This window comes from Oenanthe melanoleuca, chromosome 13 (genome assembly GCF_029582105.1).
Source record: "Oenanthe melanoleuca isolate GR-GAL-2019-014 chromosome 13, OMel1.0, whole genome shotgun sequence".
Classification (NCBI taxonomy): domain Eukaryota; kingdom Metazoa; phylum Chordata; class Aves; order Passeriformes; family Muscicapidae; genus Oenanthe; species Oenanthe melanoleuca.
In genome coordinates this window covers 17,057,869-17,079,984 of record NC_079347.1, presented here as the reverse complement: position 1 = coordinate 17,079,984, position 22,116 = coordinate 17,057,869, and the positions used below count along the sequence as shown (strand labels likewise).

General features: G+C 41.4%; 1 protein-coding gene across 2 annotated transcripts; it reads left to right on the top strand.

Moving 5' to 3' along the window:
- On the top strand, positions 1-13,343 carry MAT2B (methionine adenosyltransferase 2 non-catalytic beta subunit). 2 transcript variants are annotated; one of them, XM_056502394.1, is made up of 7 exons: positions 1-129; positions 4,934-5,128; positions 5,979-6,093; positions 6,382-6,534; positions 9,135-9,328; positions 10,654-10,767; positions 11,758-13,343. In XM_056502394.1, exons 1-7 carry the CDS (start codon positions 121-123, stop codon positions 11,926-11,928), a joined length of 951 nt encoding a protein of 316 aa, XP_056358369.1. In that variant the 5' UTR covers positions 1-120; the 3' UTR covers positions 11,929-13,343. The 2 variants fall into 2 exon arrangements, with proteins under 2 accessions (XP_056358369.1, XP_056358368.1); XM_056502393.1 differs by lacking the exon at positions 1-129 and adding an exon at positions 1,923-2,106.
- The last annotated feature ends 8,773 nt before the right edge of the window (positions 13,344-22,116 follow it).

Below are 22,116 nucleotides of genomic sequence, written 5' to 3'. Positions count from 1 at the left end.
GTCCGTGTGCTCTCTGCAGGCACAGCAGACAAAGGAACAAGTGCACAGTTCACTGCAATGATTTCCTAGGCTGGTAATTCCCTCTGTGGTTTGGCAGAAGTGCCTGAAGTGCTTCTGGAAATGGAGCAGGTAAGCCTCTGGATATTTGCATTAATAGGTTGCTACCACACTTTGGTTACAAAATCAAGGGAAAAACAAATGAGGAGGAGAGAGGGAGACTTAATGATGCTTTAGTCTCTGTGAATTACAGTCTGAAATGTTAATTTAATGAGTTGTCCATTTAATCACCCAGGAATGCATAATGCTTAAGTGGCTATGATCTAGACAACAGTGCAATTTTTATTGTAAAATCTTAATGTTTCACAAAGTGGATGTAACAATAATATAGAAATTGAAAGTATAGGTAGAACGCTACAGAACTAGAGGTAAATATTTGAGGAAAAACTAGTTTATATTATATAATGAAGATACAAAAACTACAAATAATTTATTTTGGTGACAGAGATAGTAAGTTATTTTACAGGCTGATTGATGATTGTAGCTTGAGCTTTCAGTGTTCATCCTTTTGCTATTTTCTTCTTGCTCTAAGCCCTGAAGACAAAACTTTTATTTTCCTACCATGGTTTTTGTTAAAATGCCCAGGGAGCTCTTCCAAGCTGTGTTGGAAGGTGATGATGTGACATCAGGTGTACTGGGAGTTCTTACCTCCATACTGCTACACAGTTTGGTATTTCTTTGTACATTCTCCTTCTTGATTTCAAATTATGAATTACTAGTATTTTGAAATAGAATTATAAGGTTAATGGAAGGGAATTCAATGTCAATAGCTTGGGCATCTGTATTCCATGAAGGCAGAAACTGGCTGAAGTGGTTTAATTTTTTACGTATATACACCTTTTGGCCTTTAAATGCTAGTTGTTTGTTATAAATAAAGGTAATCTACAATATTTTATAAAATTTTAGTATGATTCTATTAAATTTTGCAAGACTTCCCTGGTTTTCTTCCTCGAGTTACTACCAAATCAAACAATTTTAGTCAAGTCAAGTTGAAATAAAGATTAAAAGTGTGAAGTATCTACAGTGAGCTTTGGCCAGTAGTTTTCACACATTTTAGCTTCAGTTCCCTTGCTAAAAAGAATGCTAGGCACAGTCTGCCTTTGTGCATCAGAAATGGTACAGTAACACTTTATATACAGTATCCTGTTACCTTCAAAAACTTGTATTAAAAAAAGAAATCAAATCTGTCACTTTGTAAGCATGTAATGATACATAGAGGAGGGGTACTGTAATCAGTAATTGCTGTCTCAGAAACACCCCCCCTTCTCTGAGGGATTCACCACTCGCTTTTACCTCAAACTCTGGATAAAGCAAATTGAAAATGCTTATTTTTCTCCATTCTAAAAGGAGGAATTAAGTAATTTATAGTACAGGATTATATGATATTTTGGTCTGACATTCCACTTTGTGTTTTACAAATGAGAAATCACAAAGCAAAGGTCACAGTTTCAATAGGGGAAGTGTGGTCAAATGTTAACGTGCAGTACAGCGCCCTACGTGCTTACTGCAGTAACTTTTATTGCTGTTTAAATTGCCATGAGCACGCAAAGAGGAGCCGGGCCTGCAGCTACGGTAGCTCGGTGCTTGCGGTGCCCCGGGAGCACAGGCCCGACGCCTGCACCCTTACGAGTGGCCATCGGGTCTGGTTTTCCTTAGGCCAGCGCCGTTGCCGTGACTCGGGGCTGGCCGCAGGCAGTGACAGTGATAGTGACAGTGATTGATAGTGACAGTGATAGTGATCGATAGTCACAGTGACAGCTCCACGCTGCCCCCTCAGCCGCCCGTGGCCGCCGCCCCTTTAAATGCCCGCTCTGGCCCCGCCCCCTGGCGCGTTCCGGCCAATCAGCTCGCAGCGATGGGGGGCGCGTGCGTGGGGAGCGCGGCGAGGGCGCCCCCTGGCGGCTCTGGGCACTCGCGGAGCCTCCGTCGCGCAGCGCCGGGAGAGTCGCGGGCACGGAGCGGCGCCAGGCCCGGCCCGGTCCCGCCATGGTCGGCCGGGAGAAGGAGCTCAGGATCCGCTTCGCGCCGGGACGCTGCGAGCTTGTGGAGGTGCGGGCGGCGGGGCCGGTGTGCAGCGCGGGGCCGGGCGGGCAGGCCCGTAGCGCTGACGCGTTGGCGGCGGGGCCGGGCCCGCGGGTGGCTGAGAAGCGCAGCTGGGAGCGCCGCGGGCTCAGGAGCTCTGGCGCGTTTTGTTTCCGCAGGGCCCCGCGGCAATGGCCCTGGGACGCTTTGCTGGGAAGGGCTCGGCGGTAGCGCCGTGCGCGGCGATCGCCCGTAGCGTTTACGGGGCAGGAGCCCTGCCTTGTCCCGGGCGTGCCCACAGGTGTACGTGCGCTGCCGCGGCACCGGGGCTGGGCGGGCCGGCAGGGCACAGCTCCTGGCAGCGCCAGTCTCGGTTCACCTGTCATCCCAGCTCTGGAGACCCGGGCTTTGCCTTTTGCGTTCTGTGTCAGAGCTGCCAGCTCAGTCTCCCGTTCCCTTCCCTGTAGTGACTTGGATCTCAGAGTATTATACTGCAAATCTGTTACACCAGTAGCTTCCGGGTTTTACTGGCCATTCCTTAAAAGTGGTGGTTTGAGTTCATCATGATTTGTAAATAAAAATATAAAGCTTGAAAAGCCTTATAACAAACTTTAAAAGTACTTGTTCCTGGTTTTCAACTTGAAATGTGTCACGTGTTGTTCTTTTTATGAATTACACAGTTATTTTATATTTTGGTAGTGTCTACAAAGTGATCTGCTGTCTTATAAATGCTATTTTTAAATCTGATAATGCTGTGAGTTTATTTTTATGTAAATGAGACTTCTAAATACAATATTTTTTTTTATTCATGGTTAATATGGCTATCAGATAGCAATAAACGGGATGGTTCATTATAAACCTCAAAATTGCATGTTTCAGTAGTGTTAATAGATGATAGAAATGCTGCAGCAGCTAGGTGATGTCCTGTGAAGGGGCAAGGTAGCATACAGGGAAAGAGTTCATCTTTTCAGTTTTTGTGTCACCAGAAAGTTAAAACTTCTGGCAAGAAGAGGATCAAACTGGTAATTAGTTGGTGTTGGATTTATGGGAAGCAGCTATCATTTGTCTTGCTTTTTGAGAAACAAGTGACTGGAATCAATTAGTCTTGCAGACAACAGCATTAGCGTGCAAGCTGTGCTGGGTGAAAGCTGTGTTTGTGTCCAGTTCAAGCTGTGCTGCTGATGTAACATCCTCTTTATGATATGTAAAATAAACAAACTTAGATGAATGAGGCTTTAAAACATCAGATTTTGCAAATGTCACTTTGCTTTCTGTTGGTCACTTCCTACTTATTGAAGGTATTCAGTGATGTTTTTAGAGAACCTTTTGACTGTTCTGCAGCAAGTGTTGGATATTTATTAGCAGGTACCTCTGGCTGTGGAAGCCCTGACCATAGGTGACCTGATCCTGTGACACTCTGCAGACTTTTCTAAGAGAAGTACAGAAGAAAATAGTAGTTGCATGTTCTTGTTCATGCTGTTCAGAGAAGCCAGAGTAGCCTTAAAAATGGTAAATAAGCTTGTGTTCTCAGGCAGAATTTAAGGATAAAAGTAACTTTTTGAAACATCACTTGCTGTAGTCTGTCATTTTCAGGTAACATCCATATGGAAATTATTAATTTTCATCTAGTACTAATGGGACTAAGTTAATCTTCATTTGGAGATTTAGAGCTGAGAAAAATGCACTGTGCTGGGAGCTTGAAACAGTTGTTTTGGGGTGGGCTGTTTCCATCGTGCCCCTCTGCACATATCCTTGTAGAACAAATGCTTTGTAACTTCATGGCTGAAAGACAGTAATTTGGAAGTGATTGCTGTGGCTTCCTGTGCTGCAATCACAAAATAGCAGTCTGTACAATGCTTAGAAATTACTGGACTATTGAGATTACATAGCAGAAAGCATTCTGTGATGTACAGAATTATAGTAATTTGTCATAAATTGTCCTTGTGTGTAAAGTGGTCATGAAATCCAAGATTTGTGGGTTCTGCACGCCTGAAGTTTTTTCTGTACAGGCATGCTAAAGATAGGCTTTCATTTTTGTTTTTAGTAGGCAGTTTTTGGGTTTATTCATGGCAGATACAGAAGAAAAGCATTGAAGGAAAATAAAGATTCCAGAGACAGACATGGATCTTACGTTTGCTGTCTTGAAAACTTGAAACTCTAGTGAGATGAGAGGGAATGAAGTTTGTGTGTGCTGATGTTCACAGCTGTCCAAAGTACCAAAATGTGCAGGAGCTGGAGTGCTGCTTTAGTCTGTTGTATAGATTGAGAGCTGAAATTGTAACACTTCTAGATGCATTTTGTAAAATTGACAGGAGATCCATATCTTGATTTTACTTACTATTAGACTATTGTGTTGAATAACAATTAATTACTCTTTTATTTAATAATAAAATTAAATATTTTGTTTACTACTACTGAGTTATATTGTATTGCTGCAGCTTTTAACAGTCACAGTCTATCCAGTATTATTTCTTGTAGGATTTGGATCCTAAATGTTACATCTTTTTATGGGTTCATTTTCTAAGTAAGTTATTTTTCTCCTTTCAGATTGCACAAAGTTATCAGCTTTTGAATGAACTTAAAATTTTGTCTTCACTAGTGGTTTGGATGGTTGTAGAAGTAAATGAGTTTCTCACTGAAGTTTTGTTTTAATTACCTTTGAATATATGTTAAAATAGATAACTGGCTGCAGTATTGGTCCTGCCAGATGTTAGTGTTCCATGAGATACTCCAAAAGACTCAGGAGAACCTTTTTTAATACAGTAGCCTCTGACTGTAGTCTTGCTTACTTTTAAAGGAAAAACAGTAAGAAATTACAGTAGAAACAAAACTTTTCCTGTTGTCATTTCCCTAGGAAGATGTTGACATTCCCAGTAGGAGAGTTTTGATCACTGGTGCTACAGGACTTCTTGGCAGAGCTGTGTTTAAAGAATTCAATGAAAATAATTGGAACACAGTTGGTTGTGGATACAGGAGAGCTCAGCCCAGATTTGAACATATTAATCTTCTGGATTGTATTGCAGTTCATGACATTGTCCATGACTTTCAGGTAAGATTCTGGAGTAGAAAGTGGGTAGGAGGGGTTACTTTATGTGTGCTGTAGTCAGCTGATAGTGCTGCTGAGTGCAGGGACACGAGTGGGGCTGGTGCTGTGGCAGAGCTCTGATAAAGTGTGGCTGTGTATTCTACCCCACCCAGAGCAGAGATTTGCTCTGTAGGTGCAGGCAGCTCTGGCCTTTGCTCTTCTCAGCACAGGTAGGCTGCAAGTACAGCTGTATGTGCCAGCACACTGGAAAGGAAAAGATACCTTTGAGTTCTTGATGCAGTAATGTGTCAATATGCAGTTCTGGGGAAGTGGAGGAATACTTGAATACAGCAGCAGTAACTGTGTGTAGCATGCAGTGTTCACACTACAGTGTTTTTTTCAGTCTTAGTACCAGGAGGAATATATAAAACGTGAAATACATGATCCAGGGTGCCATTCTATAAAATAGTACATATCATCTTAATAATTTACATATGTCAAGTAAGCCATGTGTAAATAGCTTACCTGAAAATTTTTAGTACTCTTGTGTGTGTGAGATCTATCTTATATTAATATATATTTTGCTATACAGAGTTAAAAAGAAAAAATCCCCACTACTTGAGAGTGGCTGTAAAATTGAAGGTACCAAAGACCATAATTTCACAATCAATGATAAACGTTTTTCATGTCTTGAAACAGCATGGTTTTATTGTAAAAAGATACTAAGGAAAAGAAAGGTGTTTCTTGGAATAGTGTAATAAAAAAATAACAATTTGTTACTTTGTTTTGCCTTAGGGGTGTCATTGTTAGAGTCAGTGTACAAGTGCCATCTCTTGACATACTGGTTGTTTAAAATTAGTCTTTTAATTTCCAGCCTCATGTTATAGTGCACTGTGCTGCTGAGAGAAGGCCAGATGTTGTAGAAGGTCAGCCAGATGCTGCTGCTCAGCTCAATGTGTCTGCTTCAGCAAACTTAGCAAAAGAGGCAGGTAAGGAGACCATCTCATGGATTTGATGTCCTGTTAAAACCCTCCATCTATTTATACAGGGACATCAATACAAGTAAGTGTGAATGTCACTTCTGCCATCAGTGTGCTATTGATCTGTTTTCCATAGGAGTAGTGTGCACAACTCTGTGAAGGATCCAGGAACAGACAGAGCAGCAGGAGTAAATGTACATGGAAGATGAGATCCTTGGGAGATTGGTTTAAGGGTCTGTTGGGATTTCAAAGAAGGCATGAATTAGTATAAATTATCTCTAAACATTTTCTTCCTAGCTGGAGTTGGAGCATTTCTGATCTACATTAGTACAGACTATGTATTTGATGGAACAAACCCTCCATATAAAGAGACTGATGTACCAAATCCCCTGAATTTATATGGTAAAACCAAACTGGAGGGTGAAAAGGCAGTTTTGGAAAACAATGAAGGTAAGACACTAAACCATTTTTAATACAGGCTTTCTATTTTTATTCAGTTATATATTAGCTTAGTAGACTCTTAAGTCAATGATGAGGTTGGTTTGCAAAACCATGGAAATGAGTTTCAGAGAAGAATGTGATTAGGAGTTGGTCTCCTTGCTCATGAGCAATTCCTTATGTTTGTATCTTGACTAAAGCTTTTATTTCTTTCTTCTTTATTTCTTTATTTGTTTCTTCTTTATTTCTTATTTCTTGCAATCTTCATGTTATTTGTCTCTCCCTGATGGACATTCCTGTGAATTCTTGTGAATCTGCTGTTCCTAAGAAAAGATGAAATACTTAATTCAATACATGGCTGCAGTTATTTATGGGGATGCATTGCAAGTGTTGCCAGTGTATGTTTACTTAAAGGGAAAACCAGACTTGTGATTCAGTAATAATATAGCTCAAATCAACATGGAGTGTTGTTACTCTTTGGATTTTGCTCTATTATGTCTGCCCACAGGCCAGTCATTTTGGTTTTACTCACCTGCACACATCCAGTTCCTGCTTGTAGCACTTTCTGAAGGGTTAATAACATATTTATGGTTTTAAACAACAAGATTTAAAAAATTTGTTTATGTCTTTTCTTAATGAAAATTCGGCATATGAAATATACAAGCATAATTTTTAATATTCTACTTAAGGGAGAAAAGCATGTTACCTATAATTTAAAATTTATTTCTTGGATAAAAGAGAGATTTGGCTGTTTCTAGTTAGTGCAGTGTCGGTGTCCAGTCACAGATTATAAGAAGAGAAGCACTTGTAATTTATAAAAAAATCTGAAGAAAATAATCTCAGTACACATTCAGAAGAGGCTTCTGATATGTCAGTATGATACTCACACTGTGATTCTGTGCTTTCCAACCAGAGAACCAAACTATTGGTAAATTAGTGTAATGGTCTTCCAGTAAGTAAAAATATGCTGTGTATGATGGATTTGGCACTACTAGTGAGAAAGAAACTTTGTAAAAAAATGCTTCAATAGGAAAAGTCTCATTCAAGTAAAAATAAACTTAAATTCCAAGTTATTCACTCCATCTCTAGATTAAATACCATCTCCAAATTTGACTGTGATGCTGTTTGCTCCCTCTTCTAGATTGGTAATGAAGATAAGACTTTACCAAATCACAGTATGTGTGGGTATCTTGCTAGACCCTTCCCCCAACTCAGCACTGCAGTTTGGTTTCATAAGCTTTTGGAGCAGGATCTGTCAGGCAGCAGTGGGTTGCAGCAGTGGTATTATTAGCAGGATGAGTGTCAAGGTGGTGCTGAGTAAAGAGTTTGAAAATATGAGTTCTCCTGATTCATACAAATACAAATATTTTTCATGTACTGGTGTTCCAACAACTAATTTGTTGATATGGTGTAGGTAGAATCCCATTGGTGAAATCTGTAGCTGTGTGAAGAACTGCCCTGTTCTTTTTTGTTATAAAATGCAAGAATCTCCAGTAAGTGGAGGTTTAGCATTTTTTTTAAAGATACTTTACTTTGGTTAGAAAGGGATGCATGCTTATAAATATATGTATGTTTATGCACATGTATATGGATATGTTCATGCTTATAGAACCACAGAGTGTCAGGAGGTCCTCAGAGCTGTTAGCAATGAGGCTGAGTGACCAAATAAATGCTTCTAGAGCAGCAGGAAATCAGTCTCATTTTGGGTTTTCTATTTGTTTTTTTTGTCTAAGTACTTATTCTGGTTTACTTCTCTGTGAGAATGATTTCTGTGTTAGCTGTTTCTGTTTGTCTCTTCAATAGCTATAGCATTTTCCTCCAATTATATTAAGAATGCCAATGTTTTGATGACTTCAGCTTCTAATTTCAAGTCTGATTTTTTTGTTTTCTCTTTCAGCAAAACCATTACTATTAAGTAATTTGTCATAGCCTTGGATTTCTCCTCAGAGGCTTTTTGAGTCTTCATGACAGAGATAGATTAGTATGATGTATTCCATCATGAAATATGCTTCTCCTTGCATTCTGTTAATTTCTCAAATCACTGTCCTGGAATCTAACATTATTTACTATTGTGTTCTGTGAACCTGTTCCTTATTTGTCAAGCTTTTCATTTATTTCAAGGTTCATGTCTTTTTTTTCTGGTAAATAATATCCTCCTTTATACAGGAGGCTTCTGGATGTTGGGTGAAAAATCTGTGTAATTGCTGCCTGAATATGATCACTTGTAATTGGTGGGAATGTTTCTCCTTGTTTTTGCCCAATGAGGATGGGGAGTGCTGGAGTAACTGCACAGAGTAGTTGAGTTTTTTAATTTTTTAATTTTTGTTCTAACCCAAACAGGTATCTTTATGCAATTCATGAAATCTTGTTAACTTTCTGGAAATCAATGGCATAAATGAAAATAAATAATAATATAATAATCTCTGTAATCTTAGTGTTTATAAACTGGTTTTGGTACAGATTTTAATTATTCTGTGAGCCAACATACTACTTGCATTTTATTTGTGATTTGTAGATACTTAATATGATCAGCATTTTTCTTAGCACTTCTACTTTTCAGATTTTCTGCAGCATTTGTACCCACCCATTATCTAAAATATTCTTTCTTTCAGAAACTGCAGTACTTAGGATTCCTGTCTTGTATGGAGAAGTGGAAAGACTGGAGGAAAGTGCTGTGACAGTTATGTTTGATAAAGTGCAGTTCAGTAATAAATCTGCCAACATGGACCACTGGCAACAGAGATTTCCTACCAATGTCAAGGATGTAGCAGCTGTTTGCAGACAACTAGCAGAGAAGAGAATGCTGGTAAGAATAGCAAGAAATGAGCCTCTGCAAGGTGAAAGCAGTTTGAGTTCTCAGCTTTGCTTCTGAACAGCTGAGAACTGCACATCACTTGGATTATTTGCATTTCTGGAATGCTGGGAGGGAGGGAAGAACTGGCTGTAATACTACAGGATCTTTGCACGACTCTGAGGGTATTGTGGTCTTTGAAACAAAAGTGGCTAATTTCTGAAAATTGTCTTGTGTCTCCTGGTATAGAGGAGTGAATTAGAAATGCTGAACTTTTTGTGATATTCCTTTTACTAATTGCTAGTTTGAACTAGAATAACCCATGTGGTTAAATGCAATTCTCAAAGATGCACTCATTAATTTATTAACAACACTGAAGCAGCCAAACAAAGCCCCTGGACTGAAGGACTTCCTTGTATTTGTTCACCACAGCACCTTCAGATTACCATCTTTACAAGGTAACAGTACCAAACAGCAAACAGCCACCTTTACTTTTGCCCAGGGTAGCTTTGAAAACATGGACTTGTGGACATGGTGCAGTCAGTTTGACTGGACTTGAACAGGGTTTGCAGTTTAACATTCAGAATGTTTGTGATGCCTTTTGCCTTTGAGTAAGTGAACATCACAGGACAGCTGAGTTCCTCCTCCCCAGCTCTTCAGCCCTGCTTGGTTGGTGGGCAGCTCCTTTTCCTGCTGGTATTCTACAGGACACAAGCTGTATGTGAAGTCAGGTCAGACATAACACCAGTTTCCCATCTCAGTCCTTGTTTGGGTGTTCTCTGAAAGGGTGCAGAGGTTTCTAGAACACCACTGAGATCTTTAAGGTGCCTTTTGAGATAGGATCTTGCTGGATTGTAATTCTGCACAGTTTTTGCACAGGAATTAGCCTGAGGGCCAGCTGGGTGCTTCCTACTGTTGTTGCAGTAATAAGTAGATGGGACTCAGTTTCTTCATGAAGAAAAAGCTGATATTGCATAGGTCATATTTTACAGGAGTGTCAGAAGGCACCATGTTAGATCTAATTGGCTAACAATGCAGTGATGCTCAGTTCATTGGTCAGTAAATGGCATTTTGCATGTCTATCAAATGTCTCTGTTCCTGGTTTGTTTACATATCTTCACTGATTCTCATGGAACAGACTTCTTGTTTTTTACAGGTGCTGACTGTTTTTCTGTACAAAAATAGTTTGTTGTGTTAACTTCTCATTCCTCTAATTCTTCCTTACAGGAACTTACAGGCCAGCTGGTAATTCAGCAGAGCCAGGCCTGATTTTATAAGGCCTTTCTTTTATAATATCTCTACCTGTATGCAACAATCTGTCTTTGCTCTTTCTTCTCTAGGATCCATCAATAAAAGGAACCTTTCACTGGTCTGGCAATGAACAGATGACTAAGTATGAGATGGCATGTGCAATTGCAGATGCTTTCAACCTTCCCAGCAGCCACTTGAGACCAGTAAGTGATGTGTTGTTGGACCTGTAGGCAGATGGATGTGCCTGATCAGTGGAAGTATGTGTCTCCCACTGGCTGTACAAGTGAGCTTCCTCTTCAGGACAGGCTGTGCATGTCCAGCACAGCAGCTCTGTTGCTGAGGAGACTGGCTGGTATCAAGCTCAGGAAAATAACAGCTGCTTTGATCTGCTGAATTAGAAAAATCAGTCAGTCAGTCACCAGTTTCCCAGTCTGTAGTGTAATGGTATTTCTGCAGAACACTTCCCTTAAGTCACAAGCAAATCTGTACTCTTATGTCACAGATTGATAGAACATTAGCTTGAAGATAGGGCTCTGAAAAAACTATGCAATGTCCAGGTTTATTTCTGGATACATGCACTTAGGAACTACAAATGATTTTTGCTTTGCTTAAAACACTTGCAATTTTATTGACACTTGAGAATACTCTGAAAGACATACTAATAATGTGGTGGGCATATAACATGTCAAGAAGATTTTATCTATGTACAGAATAAATTCTAAGAATTGGTGAACACTGGAACTGAAATGTGACTTGTAAGATGAAAGAAAAACAATGGAGAATACTTAGTCCTAATTTTTTCTGCCCAACTCTATTTTTCTTCAAGTATATTGATCAAGACATGGTTCTGTTTACATCCTGGAGCATTCCTTACCTTTTGACAATAATCACAGTGAAAATATGAATAAAATGTTGAAAAACACAAATAGTAGCAGTAAAGATAGTAAGAAAAAATTGCCTTAAGACACTTCTCATGGCTTGGTGTGCTGAAATAAAGTTAACTATAAAACTAGCAAATAGCAAAAAATCCAAACTGAAAAACCCAACACAAAATAGCTGGAAGGAAGGAGGTGACCATACCATATAGAAAGCTGTGAGAAAAAAGTTCTAATGTGCATGTACAAGTATTTTTCTGTCACTTCTGATTACTTATTGGTGTGGGGTTTTTTTTTTTCTTCTGTTCCTGTTTCTAGATTACTGACAGTCCAGTTGTGGGTGCTCTTCGTCCAAGGAATGCTCAGCTGGACTGCTCCAAGTTGGAGATGCTGGGGATAGGCCAGAGAACACCATTTCGAACTGGGATCAAAGAGTCACTCTGGCCTTTCCTTGTTGACAAGAGATGGAGACAGACAGTCTTCCATTAGTTTGTAACTTTTTTAGTAAAACTATGGTATGTGGCACTTTTTTAAAAGAAAAGATAGTTTTGTATGAGTGTTCTTAAATTGTGACATTTATGAGTTTTCATTTAATTGGGTAAACAAATGGTCTTGCACTAGTGAAACTTAGCCTAAAGAGTTCAGTGACAAAAACTGAGCCTATTTGATGTCATGGATTTTTTCCTTCCATTTGTAGCAGTCTAAATTAATATCTGTTCTTGATGGATTGAGTACTGTGTGATGCTAAGAATGACTCAGATCACTTGCTGACTTACTTTTGGCTGAAATCTGTTGTTGATGCTTAAGGTCTATGCCATTGTTGTATATAACATTTCTCTTCATTAAAAGACATGGTCAGTTATTTTATCACCAAAAATATGAGGTTTTTTTGTTTTTAATTTCTGAATGTGGTGTTCTAGGGAGTTAAGCTGAAATAGGAATCCTTAAATGTTTGTTTTGCTTGAGCTCTGATCAAAATGTTTTTTAAAAAAGTGAAACTTTATTTTTGCAATTATCAAGTGTACTTTTTATGCTTGAAATATTTTCAGAATGTTCTGTAAATTGAATGCCTGCAGCTTTGTATTTGTACAGTAAGTTGTATGCATTTGTTTTCATGGTGACTTACAAAAGTTAGGGGAGGGTGGGGATGGTGGGCAACCAATAGTTTTGAACTGGGTTTTTTTGGGGTGGGGGATTGGAGTGGAAGGATTTTTTTTTTAGTGGGTGGATGTTTGTTTTTGTATGAAAGCACAAAATATCTTCATCCTTCCCTTCCCTTCTTGGGGGCAGCATTTTCAACTTGTTAAATTAATGTAAGATTAGTTAGTCAGTACATGGGAAATGGAGAGGAAAGGTGTTCAATAATTTGTAGCACTGCAGCAGCTTTTGCACAGACTGTCAGACCTGGCACTGCTGCCACTTGTTCTGGAACAGCAAGGTGTGTGTGGTGAAGGTTTGCAGCATAATAAAACTGCAGTAGTCTAATATAAGACAGTCTTTAAAGCTGTGCTCAATAGCCAGGTAACATGGAGGAAGAATACTGTAAAGCTTTGCTTCCTTTGGAAGTTGTAGAATCAACAATATAGATGTTCTGATATTGCTAGCAGATTGTTTGCAAAAGTAGTAAAAGGTGCAGATGGATGGTCATTTATTTTTCTGAGGCTGAATTGAAGGGGAAGGGAAAGATGTTCAGATTAATTTTTTTTTGAAGTATGTGGGAGAGACACCTGCAAAATAAATCAGTTGAAGGTCTTGTAAGGGTCAGCTTCATGTTTAATCATTTCATTTCAACTGGCATATGCTAAGCATTCATAATCTCAATTTGTTTTTAGTCTGAAGTCCTGATATACACATGGTAACCTATCTCCAAAATGACAATAAATATATATTGCCAGCATGAGAAACAGTTGTTGATTCTTTCTTTACCATCAGGATTAGTTTATCTGAATCACAAATGTTTGCAATTCTTCTTGAAATCTGTGTGTCCTTTCAGTGTTGGGCTTTTTCTCCCTCTTTAATTCAACAATTATTTCCAGACTTGGATTAGGTTGGATCAGTTTCTCTGTCAGTGTCACTGCCTTGCAGATGTGATAAATGTTCACACAAAAGATTTAGAAGATGTTGAAAAGATGAGCCCTGAAGCATCTTGGGCCTCAGGGCTGGGTCAGAAAGATTCTGTGTCCCTTCCCCTTGCAGAGGGCAGTTTGACCAGGAAGGAAAAAAGGATGACTTCTCTCCCAAAGGTAAAGGACCTTACTGAGATGAGTTGGGCATTTTACTCAGAGGACAAAATTGAAATATTTGAACTTTTTTTTCCATACTGAGCAAGTAAGTCCCACTGTCCAGTTACAGTCTGTCAGAGGGGATCAGTGTCCTCAGGATCCCCCTTGGAGACTGCAGTCTTGAGGCATTTTGCTACTGGACAGACACCTTGGATGACATTTCCCTCCTTTGGTTGTAGAAATCTAAGACAGAACCAATACATACTGCAAGAGGCAGTGGAACTAACACTCTCATTTTCCAGTCACTTTAAAGATATGTTGCTGTTGAAAGAACTTGTCATCCTCTTCCCCTTTTTGTCTCTGGCTGAGATCCCCAAAGCCACTGCTCCTACCCAGCCTCTGTGGTATTGCTGTATAAGCAAGAATGTGTGTGCTTACACTGCATTTTATGGGGCTGTTGTATTGGTAGAAGGAAAAAGTGGGACTAGGACAGTTTGTAGTTTTTACTTTAAAGAAATCTGGGAAAGCTAATTGCTCACAGTGCCTAAAAGTCAGGCAGAGACATTAAAGAAACAGTGTATGGGAAAAAGCCTCTTGGACCAACACCCGTGACTCTGCTATTTGAGCAAAGGGAACAGCCTGCATGATCAGCAGTTGTTGGAACAGGCTCTGAGTCCTCCAGGATGGCCAACTTCCAGAAGACAGAAAAGATAAATTTGGCAGATATGTCCAGGAAAAGCTTCTTTGAAATTTTGGGGTTGATGTACTTTTAATGCCTAGTTGTACATGGAGATATTTTCTTACCTCCTGCTCTGCTCTTCCTCCCTCTACCAGCACACCAATCTTTTTCAGTCATCAGTAGGAATTTAACTGCTTGGAGTTTCTGATCCTCCCTTTATAGACACATGCTATATTTGCCTAGTATGTTTGATACACAGCTGGTTGTACTTGGTGCTGCTGTCTTGTGGGAAATTTCCAAAACAATTTCAAATACCAGGTTCTGTTCTTGCCTGTCTTGCCAGTTGATTCAACTGGTGTATTTTTACTTTTAACTCAACAAGCAAAAGATCTAATTTTCAGAATTAGTGATCATCATCTAATAGTGAGTATCTTGCTCACTATTAGAGTCACTATTCTGAGTCATTAGAATATAGGCAAATCAGAGAGTATTTTTCAAAGTCCTGAGTGATGGATGGACAAATAAAGTATGGGGAAAAAAGGCTTAAAAGGAGTCAAGGTTAAGGAAACCATTAAAAAAGAATCTTGGGTTTGTACATCAGTCCTAGCCACTTAGTTCTGTTGACCCAGAAGATATAAAGAGGTACCACAAATATCCTATCTAAGTTTGATTAGTTCAACAACAGGTCTGAAGAACTCATCTCTAGGGCAAATACATGAGACAAATATTAGAAGGACAATGCCAACTGCACCATTTCTACTGTGAAGAAAACTGAGTCCTTCTCTTTAACAGCTGATAGAAACACATGGGATGAATCCATGACCTGGGAGAGGTGATGGAATGCATGCTCAGCAACTCTGCAGATGGCACCAAATTGTGAGGAGCAATTTTTATGTTCAAGGGCAAGGTTGCTATTCAGATAGCTCTGAGCAAGGGAACAATCAATGAGAAAAGAATGAAGAAGAATTAATCAGAATAAATTGGATGTGGTTATGTTACTGTAAACTTTCACTTTAATGAAATACATTGGTTATATGTGAGGAGAAACTTAACTAATAAGATTCTTAGCTCTAAAGAAAGGTAAATATCTAATCAACGTAAAAGAACTCTCTGATAATCTACAGCATGCAGACAATTGTCTCATAAGAACTTACTGAAAAAAAATCATAAAGCAGAGCTAGGCAAACTGCTTGGGATATTTGAGAACTTGCAGAAAGAAACAATCAGAAAGCAGAGCTTGGCAAACTGGGACATTTGAGAACTAGGATTTGAAATATATGTCCTTATTGTGATGTGTTGCCCAAACTATTGTATAATTGTTAGTCCAAAGTGAAATATGTGATTGTGTCATAATTTCAATCTACATTAATTAAATAAATAGGGGGAAAATTGTTTGTAAGACAGCTGAAGGCTGTCTTCCCCAATGAATTACAGCTGTGCTAATCACTGAGGAGTGGAAGGAGCCTTGCCTGCCCAATGAGGAGGGGTGTTATGAAAGAGAGAGTGGGCCAGCTGGCCATCAGGCAGCTGGAGTCTGCTGGCCTTGCTGTAAGGAGGTAAGGGACATGCAAGGGACAGATAAGGTGAGAAGGTGTTGTGTGAGGGATAGATAGGGTCAGGCAGCAGGGTAAGGTAGGTTGGAGTTAGCCAGTCATGCAGAAGGAAACTTGCAGAGAGATGTGGAGCTGCCTGAGAGAAGTCCACAGAGAGAAGTTTAATAAGGGACTGGTGATGATGCCAGTCATGTCTGTTTCAACAGCTGCAATGAACAGATATGAAAAATGCAAGGTCATGTTTTTAACAGTGTGTGAAAGGCTCAGAGCCCTGATTTAGACCCCCAGGGTACACTGCAGACACCTGTCAGGGCCCTGGGGGTGCTGGCCCTGCAGCCCCTCTCCCTGGCCCTGGGCTGGGCTTGGCTGCAGTGTGGGGCAGCTCTAGGGTGGGGTGCCAGGAAAACTCCCCGGGCCTTTGCCCCCAGATCTGACTGTGGTCACTGCCAGGCTCTTTGTCCCTGCCAGCTGGGGACAGGCTGTGCCCAGAGGATGAGGAGCTCAGCCCCTCTGGCTTCTCCCTGGCCAGGGAACCAAGAAGGCCTGTAGGAAAGAAAAGACCTCTAAGGCTGGGTGAGATCAGAGAAACAACTTAAATCTTCCCCTTCTTGAGTCTTAATAATGGCTATTTTGACTTTTTCTTTCTAAAGTGTGTATTGTACTGATAACTCATCAAAGGACAAAGCACAGCATTAGGCACCAGTGAGCATCTCATAGAAGCAGAAGGACTAGAGCTCTGCAGACTTGTAAATCTGATCTCAGTGGCAGAAAATGCATGGAGAGCAATTATGCACACAGAACATTTAGATATATGTAATTGCTTAAGGGGAGTCAGCATGGATCCTGGAAAAGAAGATTAGGCAAGATAAATGTGCTTGGCAGCTCGGAATAGGCAGGACAGCTAGAGTGGATATCATTTATCTGGATAATGGGGAGGGAGGGGAAAACGTTTTTATTCTACATAAACTGAAAGATGACTCATTTTTGAAGTCCATAAACATAGCTTGAGAAAAGAAAGCTGGTGGACTGAATTATGGCAGGTAGAGACAACAGACATAAATACCATGTAACTGTTTTACAAAAACTCCCCATCTGATTTTCAGAGTGAACCCCTGAGGTTTTGTATTTCTCTCAATTATGTTTAATTAACCCCCTCTAGGACTGTCCTGCTATAACCTGAGTCATGGCAGCAGTTTGTGTGGCAGAGGCTTGAGCCTGTGCTCACCTGTGAATATCCACTGTCACAGAAGTTAGGGATACAGGAAGAGGTCCAGCCTAGCACCAAGGACCTGGCAGTAATTAACTCACCCATTTTTAGCTGAGGTGGAACCTCTTTTAAGACCACATGCTGCAGTAATTCATGTGGAAAAGCACTGGATCTAGGACAGATGTCAGGGCCTCCAAATTCATTTTCATTTCCATCTCCAGCAGCCGTTCTTATGATTTTGCTTTTATTCTACATGAAGCATTGTAGAACTTAGCTCAGAGCAGAGCAAGACATATTCACTTTAGAATACACGGCTGGGCTGGAAAACTCTTCAGGATGCTGGGGAATCCCTGGGCTGAATTCCCTGTTTGGGGGGATGCTGGGGGATCCCTGGGCTGAATTCCCTGCTTGGGGCAATCCCTGTGCTGGATTCCCCGTTTGGGGATCCTGGGCTGGATTAATTCCCCGTTTGGGGATCCTGGGCTGGATTAATCCCCGTTTGGGGATCCTGGGCTGGATTAATTCCCCGTTTGGGGCAATCCAGGGCTGGATTAATTCCCTGTTTGGGGGATCCCTGGGCTGGATTAATTCCCGTTTGGGGATCCCTGGGCTGGATTAATCCCAGTTTTGGGATCCCTGGTCTGGATTAATTCCCATTTGGGGATCCTGGGCTGGATTAATTCCCCGTTTGGGGATCCCTGGGCTGGATTAATTCCCAGTTCGGGGAATCCCTGGGCTGGATTAATCCCCATTTGGGGATCCTGGGCTGGATTAATTCCCCGTTTGGGGATCCTGGGCTGGATTCATCCCAGTTTTGGGATCCCTGGGCTGGATTCATCCCCGTTTGGGGGGATCCCTGGGCTGGATTAATTCCCAGTTTTGGGATCCCTGGGCTGGATTCATCCCCGTTTTGGGATCCTGGGCTGGATTCATCCCCGTTTTGGGATCCTGGGCTGGATTAATTCCCCGTTTGGGGATCCTGGGCTGGATTAATTCCCCGTTTGGGGGATCCCTGGGCTGGATTAATTCCCCGTTTGGGGATCCTGGGCTGGATTAATTCCCCGTTTGGGGGATCCCTGGGCTGGATTAATTCCCCGTTTGGGGGATCCCTGGGCTGGATTAATTCCCAGTTCGGGGAATCCCTGGGCTGGATTAATTCCCCGTTTGGGGATCCTGGGCTGGATTAATTCCCCGTTTGGGGGGATCCCTGGGCTGGATTAATTCCCCGTTTGGGGATCCTGGGCTGGATTAATCCCAGTTCTGGGATCCCTGGGCTGGATTAATTCCCCGTTTGGGGGGATCCCTGGGCTGGATTAATTCCCCGTTTGGGGGATCCCTGGGCTGGATTCATTCCCATTCGGGGATCCTGGGCTGGATTAATTCCCAGTTCGGGGAATCCCTGGGCTGGATAAATTCCCAGTTCGGGGAATCCCTGGGCTGGATTAATCCCCGTTTGGGGATCCTGGGCTGGATTAATTCCCAGTTTTGGGATCCCTGGGCTGGATTCATCCCCGTTTGGGGGGATCCCTGGGCTGGATTAATTCCCAGTTCGGGGAATCCCTGGGCTGGATTAATCCCCGTTTGGGGATCCTGGGCTGGATTAATTCCCAGTTTTGGGATCCCTGGGCTGGATTCATCCCCGTTCGGGGAATCCCTGGGCTGGATTAATTCCCCGTTTGGGGATCCCGGGCTGGATTAATTCCCCGTTTGGGGGGATCCCTGGGCTGGATTAATTCCCCGTTTGGGGGGATCCCTGGGCTGGATTAATTCCCCGTTTGGGGGATCCCGGGCTGGATTAATTCCCAGTTTTGGGATCCCGGGCTGGATTAATTCCCATTCGGGGATCCCGGGCTGGATTAATTCCCCGTTTGCGGATCCCGGGCTGGATTAATTCCCCGTTTGCGGATCCCGGGCTGGATTCATTCCCATTCGGGGATCCCGGGCTGGATTCATTCCCATTCGGGGATCCCTGGGCTGCATTAATTCCCAGTTTTGGGATCCCGGGCTGGATCGATCCCGTTCCCCGGCGCTCCCCGCCGGGGCGCAGTTGCGCAGCGCGGCCGCCCGAGGGCGCTGCTGCCCGCCCGCTCCGCTGGTCCCGGGCACGGAACCGCTCGCGCCGCCCGAACACAACGGGCTGATAAAAATTTAAAGCGTTTATTATTTCTTCATGTGTTTGCATTGATGCGAGCGGCCAAGGAGCTGAATTTGTCAGTTCGATGCACAGGCGCTAATTGCGTAACAGGCGGTATTTAGACGCTGGTACACATCGCTTGATGGATGCTACTTGTCATTAAGATAAGGTGTGCTTTTATACAGGCAGAGTAAAACGTTTGGAGGCAATAGAATCACTCTGGGGAAGGGGCTGTGGGTATGAGTTTGCTTGCTCCTTTTATGCTGGATGGCTGAGAAGTGATAGCAGCACCCAAAGTCTGAAAGTTTGTGTGCTATTAAGCATGATGTTACACTGTATTTTTCTGGGCTGGTAAGAGAATCCCGAACACAATTGTTTTGGGAGTTTTCTTGTAAAATATACTGTGGGAAAACCTCTACAGGATTTAGTTTTGTTTGTCTAGCTTAAATATAAACCATCTCATTTTCAAAATGTGTGAAATTTCTCTGTTTTAAATGGAGTGTTCATCTGCTTCATCTGGAAGTGTCAGTTGCTCACACATGATGACAGAAGTGCATTAATAAAGCAGTCAGGAACAAAATGCCAGGGCCTTCATGCTCTGTCTCTTGACACCCTGGAAATCCCAGTGTTTAATTTTCACTTACTATAGCAGATGGCATAAGCATTGAAAAGAAATGCACCTAATCCTGAAATGCACTTTTGATCCCTTGTCTTTGACCCTGACACAAGTTGACATTGGAAATTAAATTCTGGCAGTTCTGCTGCGTTCAGTAAAGGGAAGTTTGCAGAGGCAGACAGGAAATCCATTCTGCTCTGTAGATTTATCACAAAAATGCCGAAAGCAAACAACAAAGCAAGTTTGCTTTCCTGGAAACAAACTCACACCTTTGCTCTTTCAAAGATCCTGTTTACAAGTTAAAGCCACGGCTCAGATTGTCTTTCTTCTTAAACTACCAATCTATAGGTGCTGCCTGAAGGCACTTGCAAAGGAAAAGATCAGGAGATATCCTGCTGCTATCACGGTCTAACAGAAGCACTTGATGTTCTGAATGCTGGATGATTGTGTTTCAGCAGTCTGAGAGCCTGGAGAGCTGAAGCTGAAATGGAGGCACAGGTGTGCTGTCACCAGAGAAATGATTGCTCTGGGTAGGAAAACTCCAGCTGAAGTTACCCAGATCAATACAAATCTTGCTGGTGCAAAGTGTATTCCCAATAAGCCTATTAATGGACTATATAGTAAAAGGATTCTAGAAAGGTCAGTTGAAAGGACTCTTGATGTACCTTCCTGACAGGCTGTGCCCACACTTGGAATAGAGCTGTGTTTGAAAGTGGCTTGAGGCACAGTTTGAGTCCAGATCTAGCTGTTCCATAAGCAGCCTGGCAAGGATGAGGTGTTAGAAACTATATTTTCTTCTTGGAGGAGGAGGGAAAGGTTTTGGAATTTTGTTAGAACTTTAAAAAGTGCTGTGAGGCACAAGTAGCTTTGTTTTTAAAAATTTTATTTATTTTTATTTCCTTAATATGACTGGATTTGTGCTAAACATTTTTCTATATTGCAGGTCATGGATGGCACAAAATTCATTGTGGATTGCTTTTAAGACTGTTGTCAGCATGGCTGTCCTTCTCAAAATAGACCCAATCTGTATTTGGAGATAATGAAATAAAATCATTATAGATTGTATGGACTGTGAAACAGCCCTAGCAGTGAAGGTGTGTTATGAGAACCTGACAAGAAATTGCTCCTGTCACATGGTGCTTGTGACAGTTAATGCACAGAAGGAAGAATATGATGAAGGAGTAAAGGAGTAGATTTGTTATGCTGGCTAGAAAATAAATGCAATAAGTTTGTAATATAATTGGGAAGAAAACTCAGTTCTGTGCTCTGTTTGCTGGCAATGACTAATTTGCATTTTGGCACTCTAAGAACGTGGCACATGGACATGACCTGCTAGGATTGCTGATAACTTGTCAGGTTTCCACTGGCCATTGTTGTTGGTACAGTTTCTGGTGTGAAACTCCATTTTCAATATAGAAAAAATATATTAAAAAGAAGTAAAAATTCCTCTTTTTCCCTTCTGTCCAGGAAATTGCTGTTAACACTTTCCCCAGACTGTTTCCTCCTTCCAGAAGATGTTTCTACAGTCAGTGAAGTAGGCAGCATGGTGTAGTCAGGACACCAAACAGAAGAGAAGCTCCAAACTCCATATCCATGGGAGTTGCTGGTGACTGCTTTTTACCTTGCATTACCTCTTGCTGGCTAGTTCTGCATCATCACTCCCTTATGTGGGTGTTTATTGCATCCTCAGTTATGACATGGAGTTTTTCACTTGCAGTGAGAGATCACCCTCAAATATAATGGAAGTGTAAGGGTATTGTTACAATGCCTCACCTAAACATTTGCTTAAGAGCAGGTGTCTTAACTTTCAAATCCTCTTGATGGCACTGAAGCCTTGGATATATACACTCAGAGCCTTTTCTTTGGGGTACCAAATCCTATTATCTAGGTTAGCTCATCTGTATTCAAAAGATCAATGTTGCATTATTACAAAGATCCTTTCAAGTGTAAAAAGGATGGCACTTCATTACAGAAAGTAAAAGAAACTAATCAAACTTTCTTGGTGAAATCATTGACTTTTTATAGTAAAGGGCAAATTTAAGAATTTGAAAGTCCGAAATGTAAGAGTCTTACAGTTGAGCCTCTGTGCTGCTAGAAGTTAAATCCTCTGTAGCATGATCCTTGGGTTTTCATGTAATCTGGAGAGGAAAGTGAGGTGATGTAACTCTCCTGATGGCTTCTGTCTAAGCCAAGTTGCCATTTGTCCTGCTGCAATCTGATATTCTATGTTGCTTAGGAAGTGTCCATTTTGCAAAGAGGATTTTTA